Below are 9,759 nucleotides of genomic sequence, written 5' to 3'. Positions count from 1 at the left end.
CTAGCTCATCTAGTGGGTATGTAGTGATCTCATGTGATTTCCTCCCAACATCTTATTTTGTTTTATTAATTAATTAATTAATTAATTTATTTTTAAATGTTTTTATTTATTTTTGAGAGCATGAGCAGGGGAGGGGCAGCGCGAGAGGGAGACACAGAATCTGAAGCAGGCTTCAGGCTCTGAGCTGTCAGCACAGAGCCCGACGTGGGGCTCAAACTCACGGAGTGTGAGATCATGACCTGAGCTAAAGTCAGATGCTTAACCGACTGAGCCACCCAGGCGCCCCCAACATTTTACTTTGAAAAAATATTTAGGCATACAGAAAAGTTGGAATATTTATACACTGACCATCCATATAACCATCAACCTCGGTTCTACAATTAACATTTTACTCTATGCAATTTATCACATATATATCCATCTATTCTTATTGTGGTTTTAGTTACATTTTCTTGTTGACCAGTGAAGTTGAGTAATGACCACCATTTCCTATGGCTATTGATTTGTATATATTACAAGCCTTTATTAGTAAGCTTATTAAGCTTTCTTTTCCCTTCCCTCCACTTTTTAGCTTGTCCACTTTTTCTTATTTATAGATATTTCTTTCTTTTATAAATATCATTTGGGAAACAGGCCCTTTTGGGGTTATATATTTTGTTAGTTTCCTACTGTTACTCTAACAATAACTACAAACTTAGTGGTTTAAAACAACATGAATGTATTATCATACCATTCTAGAGGTTGGAAATCTGAAATCCATTTGGCTGGGCTAAAAGCAAGTGTCAGTGTTCCTGTGTTCCTTACATAGGATCTAGGGAAGAATCCATTTCCTAGAGTTTTCCAGCTAGCATTCCTTGAATCATGGTGCCTTCCTTCACGTTCAAGGTGCATTACTCCAACTTCTGCTCCTGTGATCCCATTTTCTTCTTGGATTCTGACTCTTCTACCTTCCTTTTCCCATATAAGGATCCTATAAATACATTGGGCCCATCATAGATAATCCAGCTAATCTCCTTTCAAGATCCATAACTTAACCATATTGAAAAGTCACTTTTTCCATGTAAAGTAACATATTCATAGGTTCTAGGGATTAGGATGTGGATATCTTGGAGAAGGGCATTATTCTGTCTACCACGTATGTTGCAAATATCTTCCACTGCCTTAGGGCTTGTCTGTTTATTCAATTACTGTTGTTTCCATTGAAGTTTCTAGTTTTAATTTAATCCAATATGTCAAACTTTTCATTTATGATTGGTGCTTTTTGTGTCCCATTTAAGAAATCTGTGCCTACACTCAAGTCATGCCGATACCCTCCTAGGTTTTTCATCTGGGATGTTACTGTTTTATCGTTCACATTTAGAACTTCAATCTTCTCTGAATAGATTATTGTTTAATATGTGAAGTTGGGGAGGCCAGGGTTCACTTATTTCTGTGTAGATATCCAGTTCCTCTAACAACCAATGATTCATTGATAAGAATGCCCTTTCTCTACAGCTTTGCAGTGCTGTCTTTATTGTAGATCAGGCACCTATATTTGTGTGAGTTTCTGAAATCTCCCAGTGGTATCCACAGAACTTCCTGTGGTAATGGAAATGTTTCATATCTGTCCTTCCAGTATGGTAGCCGTATGGCTACTGAGCACTTGATACATGGCTAGTATGACTGAGGAACTAAATCGTTGATGTTACTTAATTTTAATTAAGCAGCCATATGTGGCTTGTAGGCACCATATTAAACAGTGCAGCACATTGATCCATGGATCTATTTATGCCATAGATCCCTGTGCCAATACCGTACTCTCTTAATTACTGTAGCTTTATAATTAGTCTTTACATTTGCTTCTTCTCTATCAAGATTGTATTAATCATTCTAAGCCTTTTGCTTTCCATGTACACTTTATTTATTTGTTTTAAAATGTTTGTTTATTGAGAGAGGAAGAGCGAGCATGAGTGGAGGAGGGGCAGAGAGAGAGAGGGAGAGAGAGAATCTGAAGCTGTCCGCACAGAGCCTGATGCGGGACTTGATCTCATGAAGCGTGAGATCATGACCGGAGCTGAAATTGAGAGTCGGTTGCTCAACTGACTGAGCCACCCAGGAGCCCTTCCATGTACATTTTAGAATCAGCTTGTCAATTTCCCCAAAAAACCCTGGTGTGATTTCAATAAGAACTGCATTGAATTTATAGATCAATTGGGGATAATTGACATTGTTTTACTATTAAGACTTCTAGTTCACAAACATGCTATATCCCTTAATTTTATTTTCTCTCAATAATGTGTGTGTGTGTGTGTGTGTGTGTGTGTGTGTGTAAAGGTCTTGCCCATCTTTTGTTGAAATTATTGTTACGCATGCTATGTCTGTTGGCATTACTGTACATAGTATTGTTTTAAAATTATTATTTTCTAAAGGCAGGCATATCCTTGGTATGTTTTCAAGGGTGGAGAACTCCATGTTCTTATCCACATAAGGATAAGAGGGTTTGGAGGCCTCAGGGGTTCTTGTACAATTAGTCTTGTCTTTACTTAGCTCATATATCTAAAGTCTGTAGTTCTTGATGTCCTTAAGGTCAACAAGGAAGGAGGCCTCACCCCTGCAGAAGCAGGAACTAGAGTCCACCCTGGATAACAACTGTTAGTGAAAACATGGAGGCCCAAGATGAGAAATCCCAGACGTCTAGACCTTCGGACTCCAAATCCTTGACTATTACTTCCTCAACTCCCCAGCTATTAAAGTCTGAGTTGCCTACTGAGGAATTGATGGGGAAGGGACAGAAGCTTGACAGTCTGTCACCAGACATTTGGTCTGATGAAGATAATGATGAAATATTGGAGACCACAGACAGTGATGGACTGAAGGATAAAGCCCCCCCTGATCGACCATACTGGGCCAATAAAATTGAATACCTTCTGGCCCAGGTGGGCTTCTCTGTGGGGCTGAGCACCATCTGGCGCTTTCCTTACCTGTGTTTTCACAACGGAGGTGGTAAGCCTGGGGACCAGGAATCATGGACCCACAAGGGGGTGAGGAGCCAAAGGACTGTCCTTGCTACTCCGAGGTCTCTGAGATATGTGTGGGGGGGCGGGGGGCGGGATTTGGGATCCTGACTAGGACAGGAGGCAGGTACCTGAACACCTAGGATGTCGGGTGGGTGGGAGCAGGGTAGCTGAACATTTAGGTTCGTGAGGATGGTGGAGCTGGAGGCCTGGGTCCAGGGTGGGCTGGAAACTAAGCATCTGGGTCTTCCAGAAATTGGGGGAGAAGGGACACCTGGGTTATGAGGGATGTGGAAACAGTTGAGCCCTGATGCCTGTGGCCCTGAGGGAGGTCACGGGGGGCGGGAGGAATGTGTTTTCCTGGGCCCCAAAGAAGTCTAGGCACTGAAAACCCAGGTGGTTCTCAGAGCCCTCCTGACTCCCTTGCACAGGCAGTTTTCTCATCATCTACATCCTCATGCTGTTCTTGATTGGGGTTCCTCTTCTATTCCTGGAGATGGCAGCTGGTCAGAGAATGCGTCAGGGCAGCATTGGTGTATGGAAGGTCATCAGCCCCTGGATTGGTGGTGTGGGGTATACCAGCTTCATGGTGAGGAGTCCTGGGCTGCCCCGGCCTGCCCTTTACACCCCACTCCCACCCTGACCCTTGTCCTGGGATGGGTCCCATGACTTCACTTCCACAGGTCAAGTCTCTTCAGTTCCCAGTCCTCTGTCAGATCCCCTGCTTTCTGCTGGCCTACCTTTCTTCTCCTGTCTCCAGAATTCTCCTTGGTCCCTAGGTGTGCTGCATTGTGGGCTTGTACTACAGTGTGCTCATGGCCTGGAGTCTCTTCTATTTAGTTCAGTCTTTCCAGTCTCCACTGCCTTGGTCAGTGTGCCCCTTACTGAGGAACTCCAGTACTTACGGTGAGAAGAGAGGGAAGAAAAGGGCAATTGGGAGGGCTGAAAAAAGGACAGGGAAATGAAGAAGGAAGAAGATTGTTGAGAAAATTGGGATGAGCAGGAAGATGTTGAATGAGATTGGAAGGAGGAGGTGGAGGGGAATTGGAAGGGGGAGTCACGTGGTCTTGCAGCTTCCTCCATGCCCAGTTCACCTCAGATCCTGAATGTGTGCGGACAACATCCACTACGTACTTTTGGTACCGGAATGTATTGAAGGCCACAGACAAAATCGAAATGGGTGGGCTACCAGTTAAGCATCTCAGTGTCTCTGTCTTTGTGACCTGGTTAATTATCTGCATCTCCATGATCAGAGGACCCAAGTCCTCTGGAAAGGTGAGCCACTCTCTAACTTACTAATCTGATGGACTCCTTTCTACCTGAGACCCCCTAATATTCTCCTAACCTGATGCCTGTAGGCCTCTACCTTCTAACACATACTAATATGACCTTTGACTCAGTAGCCTTTGATCCTACTGTCCCAGCGTCTGTCTTTGCTGCACTCTGTTTCTGAATCATACTTCCCACTCAGATGCTGTATGTCTCAGTGATCCTTCCCTACTTCATCCTTTTCTGTCTCCTTATCCGGAGTCTCACGCTGGAGGGTGCAAAATTTGGTTTCGACAGTTTGTTGGCTGCCCAGGTGAGGTGTCCCCTGCCCTTGAATTCTCTTACCCACATTGGGGGGGGGGGTGTCAGGGACAGGATGGTTGTCAGTCTGGTAGAGGTCCTCCTAGTTCCCCCCTTCACCCCCTCCTCACCTTCCATCAGATCACAGACCCCTCCTCACTTTATATCCCAGTTTGCATGGTACTTCTCCCCAGGTGCCAGCTCTGTACTCTGTGGAAGTGTGGCGCCGGACAGGGAACCAGATCTTTTTATCCATGGGCCACGGCTTTGGCAGCTTCATCGCAATCAGCTCATACATCCCTCGATCCAACAACTGTGTCATGGATGCCTTTGCTGTGGCTCTTCTCAACTTGGTTGCCTCACTGACCGCCATGGTGTTTGTATTTGCCACAATGGGCCACTTGGCCACAAAGAACAACAACAAATGCTACGTAAAGTGAGCCCAATATTTCATATGCAGATCATCAAAAAGACCAAAGTCTTAGAAATAGCTCGTGGAATTCCAGCCTAGGCCCCCATCTAGGCTCAGTCAGTATGGGACCCTCAAATGGGAGCATCCTAAACTGTAGAAACACCTGAATCGCTCCAACTCTGTCTCTTTCAGGGCTGCCTTTCTAAACTAGTAAAGCCCCAAACTCAGGTTTTCAATGGTGTGTTCACCCCATTCTTAACTGGGGATTGCCATGGAAAATTAGGAGAATAGCTTTAGCTGAATCATTAGACAAGAGGCAAAAAAAAAAAAAAAAAAGACCCACAGTACCACCAGAGCCCCCAGAGCCCATTCCTGATTTTCTTCTCCTATAAGATTCATTCTAAAAAATATCCATGAAACATTTATAAAACACCTCCTGTCTGCCAACCCTGTGTTGACTTCTGGAAACACAACCAATGGTGAGGCAGACCACCATCCCTGCCCTAAAGAAAACCATAGTCTTTTGAGGAAGCAGATACTAAAGATAATCACAAAGTAGATGATAACTGGTAGTAAGGGATGATGAAGAGACACAGAAGACCAAACCACTAACTTCCTGGGGCAGTCAGAGAAGACCTTCCAGTGGAGGCAATCCCAAGCTGAGTCTGTCTCCTGACAAATAACCACCACTTAGCATGCTTTCATAATGTTTCCCATTCATAGACCTACATATAAAAACATATCATTAAAAAGATCGGATCACACCATACTACTTTTCTGCAGCTTGTTGACTTGCCCTTATGGAAGTAAATCTTGAATAGCTTTCCATGGCAGTAAACAGTTTGGGGGGCTGAGTAAGGATGTGTAGGAATTTGCATATGGAGAATGGTATAGTGGTAGAATTTGGGTAGACTGAGTGGGATCAGAGTGGGTGGTGCTAGGCAGAGAGAACACCATGTGCCAGAGATACTGAGCAATGGGGAGCATGGCAAGTGGAAGCAGGCTTAATGGTTGAGTATGTCCAAAATAGAGAAGGTGAAGAGTTGTACATTAAGAGATCGGAGAGGCCAGCAGGTCAAGGAAGCTGAGAAGCTTTAACGTCGTCCTGAAATTGTCTAGTAGGAGGTATAGGTCCTAAAGCCCTCCATGACATTGTAGGAAAGACCCCTCCAGGTCTTAAGGCAGAAACTCTGTGGCCTCCCGCAGACACACTATGAAAGTAGGTGGCAGGCAGTGAGGGCCAGGACCCTGGAGACCCAGGTTTCAGTGCAGGCTGCACTTTAACTAGATCAAAAACTCCAGACTAGTGGTTTTCCTTCTTGTGTGAAAGATAAGAGAGAAGTTATCTTAAAGGGCCAAGTGGTTTTATGTGATTCTACCCCTGTCCCCAGGAATGCCAAGACAGTGATGAATCTGATAGTTACCGGGGTGCTGCCTCCTGAGGTCCAGCCCCCAGACAGTCTGTATTATGAGCCAAGCTCCATCTACCCCAAATGGTTCAAGGACCTTCCTGAACAAATGAAAAGCATGATCCTTCCCCATTTGTCCAATTGCAACTTATCTGAACAATTGAAGGAGGTAGGTAGGGGTTGGGGACGGGGTCCAAATGTTCCCTTCAAAGCCCCCAGCACACCAGAAACGTCAGCTCTCCTTAGGTGCCTCTAGAATTCAGAAAGGCAATTCTCGGCAGCATCCTGAACAACCAGGACCAAGGTTCACAGTATCCTTCTGTGATAATGCAGGTGTAGCCTCCAGAGCACCAAGCACTAGAGTTCATATAAGCCTGTTCACCCCATCCCCAAAGAGTTGCCAGACTAGCAGCTGTTGTCGGAGGAAGTCCTCATGCCTCAAGGCCAGAGGAGTTTAACAATGTCCATCGACAGTGCTACAGGTCGTTTCCTAGAGGAGGAGAGGAGAATGCAGTTAGGGTTCTACAGAATGAGCTCAGAGCCCTTACCATTCCTCCCTTCACTCACAGGTTATGGAGGGTCCTGGTGTGGCCTTTGTGGCAATTACTGATACCATCTCTGTGTTTTCTGGATCCACTCTCTGGGCCATCGTCATCTTCGTGTTGCTGGCAAACCTGGGGCTGAGCACCATGATAGGCATCATGCAGGGCATTATTACCCCTCTCCAGGACACCTTCGCTTCCCTCAGGAAACAGACAAAACTGCTTACAGGTACTCGGACCTATGACCCCACTCCCGCCTATGGCCATTGTCTAGCTTAACCCCACTGGGACTCTTTTATAACCTAGTTTGAATTCTGACCTTGATACAAATCTGATGTTTTCCTTCAGTGGCCATCTGTGTGCTTATGTTCCTGGGCAGCCTCATTTTTGTGAGACCTTCTGGCAGCTACTATGTGAACCTGCTGGATGATTACTGGGCATCTCTGCCCCTCCTCCTCATTGTCATCTTGGAGAATGTGGCCATGGCCTGGATCTATGGAGCCAGGAGGTGATGTCCCAAGCCCAGGATCTCCAGCCATACACCCATACAGCTAGGGTCTCTAGGGAGTGTCGGCCCCTCTTGCTCTCACTGCCAGGTCTCTGATCCCAGGGCTTATGGAGAGCCCCCAGGAGGGTGGGAAGGAGGAAGGCCTGGCCTGATGCCTGGAGAAAATAGCTGTAAAATGGAAAAGCAGTGAACAGACTATATCAACTCCTAGCAGCTCCTGAGCCCTACTTTTAACCAGGGTAGTGTGGGCATACAGTCCCTCACTTCTCAAATGTGCTCTGGACCAATAGCATTGGCATTGCCTGAGAGTTTATTAAAAATATAAAACCCTGGACTCTACCCCAGACCTTTGTATCTGAATTTTAACAAGAACCCCAAGTAAATTGTCTGCACATTAACATTGGAGAAGCCTTGTGTATTCCAAATGTGGCAGCATTTCTAGGTGATAGTGGTTCTTGGCATCAGTTGCCGATTCATACACTCACTCTCAAATATTACCCAGAGTGTGCCCAAGGGGCAGGCAGGCCTTGTGAGCCCTGGGGATACTGGGATAAATTAGACCAAGTTTCTGCTCTCAGAGTCCAAAGGAGATGTATGTAAGCAGATTTGGAGGGCAGGGTAGTAAGCCTATGATAGAGGCAGCCGAGGGTACTCTGGGAACACAGATGGTTATGTCAAGAAGATTGAAGGGTCAGGCAAGGAGGGGATGCTTGAACAGAATCGAGACAGATGAAGGGGAGTTTGTCAAGGGAAAGAAAAAAGGGCGTTCTAGGCAAAAGGAACCCAATGTACATATATGTTGGGGTTACGAAGGTGCACCAAAGAAAGCTGGATAAGTGGGATTGAAGAAACTACATTAGGAACTCAGCCTTTATCCTGAGGGTGATGGAGGAGAGAAATGTTTTTGTTTTGTTTTTTGTTTTGTTTTGTTTTAATCCTGAGGCTGGGACAGAAATCAGACTGAAACGAGATGAATTAGAGGGAAGAAAACTGGTTGTGGAGGTGAACAGAAACGTTTAAGAAACGTGAAGCTCTGTCTCCCAGGCTGGGTTTGGATTGACCCCTCCACAAGGCTGGGAAAGGCCTGAACAGGCCCCTCCAAAGCCTCGTGGCCCTTCTTCCCAGGTTCCTTGCAGACCTGATTATCATGTTGGGCCGCCCCATCTCCCCCATCTTTCGTTGGCTGTGGTGCTTTCTGTCTCCATTTGTGCTGCTGGTCCTGTTTGTAAACACCCTGATTCATCTGTGTCTGAAGAACATCACCTACCTGGCCTGGGACTCAAGCATTGTGAGCCTCTCTCTCAGACCCCAGAACCCCTTAGGGAGCGGGTGAGGACTTTGTGATCTTCTCTGGCCTCTAATACTCTGCCACCTTATTCTCGGGTTCCCTGGGGACCCAGTTATCTAGTCTCTTGTCTCGGTTCATGTCCCTACCCCCAACCTCTGTAGCCTTCCTCTTCAGAGAAACTGGGTATTCTAAATCTTCCCTTTCTCCACAGTCAAATGAGGTGATCCGAACTTACCCATCATGGGCTAAAGTCTTGCTCATCATCTCCATCGTCATTACCATCTTGCCTATCCCTGCCTACTTCCTGTACACACTCATTGATGTGGCTTTTCCAGTCTCCGTGATTCACAGTAAGGTCACAGTTATCTTCAAACCTGAAGCTAAAGGGAACTCGCTGAAGCCCCATCCACGGCTTCAGGTGATGCAAAGTCAAAAGGTTGATGAAATGGGATAAATAACCAGGGAAAAACCTCTCTGCCATGTGAGTAATTCATCTTGGAAATAAAGACTTGGTTTATTTGGCAAAACATCACTTTTTTTTTTCAAAGTGGAACTCCCCGGCTGGCAACTTGACGTTAGAAAAGGTAAAAGTAGCAATTGCTAATGTAACTGGACTCAAAGATGTTTTGTTTTCCTGGACTGGGAAAGTTTTTCTGGCCAGATGGAGGTTAACACAGCAGTCATTCTCTGCATCTCCTACACTTGCCCTCACCAGACACATAATAATAGTGTTCTTTGACCTCCAGTATTTGGTTGATGGTGACGGCTGACCCCTACTTCTCCTAGGCTGCCTTCCTCTTGGAATTGGTGGTACGTGTCAGGTCTGATCCCTACGAAACTAAGGTAAAAATGGTGCTAGTACCCGTGAAACTTTGCTTTCGTCATGAAAAAAAAAAATGCCCAACTCCCACTCTCGCCTTCCATTGACTTTGTTCAATTCAAATGCTAGAATCCCAGGCCCTCTCTGCCTGGCCCTTCCTGTAAGGAAACAGATAAGAGACCATAGTCTCAGAAAGCAGTGGAGTCACTGATTATGGC

At 45.7% G+C, this 9,759-nt stretch overlaps 1 protein-coding gene across 1 annotated transcript; it reads left to right on the top strand.

Annotated features, from left to right (window-relative positions):
• The first annotated feature begins 2,586 nt into the window (after positions 1–2,586).
• Positions 2,587–9,236, top strand: LOC115503354 (orphan sodium- and chloride-dependent neurotransmitter transporter NTT5-like). Its single transcript, XM_030299511.1, has 11 exons — positions 2,587–2,982; positions 3,425–3,582; positions 3,773–3,899; positions 4,093–4,268; positions 4,465–4,575; positions 4,757–4,998; positions 6,366–6,552; positions 6,953–7,154; positions 7,274–7,433; positions 8,559–8,721; positions 8,933–9,236. The coding sequence occupies exons 1-11, from the start codon at positions 2,643–2,645 to the stop codon at positions 9,173–9,175; spliced, it is 2,109 nt and encodes a 702-aa protein (XP_030155371.1). The 5' UTR covers positions 2,587–2,642; the 3' UTR covers positions 9,176–9,236.
• Positions 9,237–9,759: the final 523 nt, after the last annotated feature.

This window comes from Lynx canadensis, chromosome E2 (genome assembly GCF_007474595.2).
Source record: "Lynx canadensis isolate LIC74 chromosome E2, mLynCan4.pri.v2, whole genome shotgun sequence".
Classification (NCBI taxonomy): domain Eukaryota; kingdom Metazoa; phylum Chordata; class Mammalia; order Carnivora; family Felidae; genus Lynx; species Lynx canadensis.
Note: the sequence above shows the minus strand (reverse complement) of the source record. Positions and strands in the feature narration are given on the sequence as shown.

What these genes read in the sequence shown, in the direction of transcription:
- LOC115503354 (XM_030299511.1), top strand. Translation starts at nt 2,643, where the DNA reads ATGGAGGCCCAAGATGAGAAATCCCAGACGTCTAGACCTTCGGACTCC. An exon ending in GTGTTTTCACAACGGAGGTG is followed by an intron (nt 2,983 to 3,424) that starts GTAAGCCTGGGG and finishes TCCCTTGCACAG; the next exon opens with GCAGTTTTCTCATCATCTAC. An exon ending in ACAGTTTGTTGGCTGCCCAG is followed by an intron (nt 4,576 to 4,756) that starts GTGAGGTGTCCC and finishes ACTTCTCCCCAG; the next exon opens with GTGCCAGCTCTGTACTCTGT.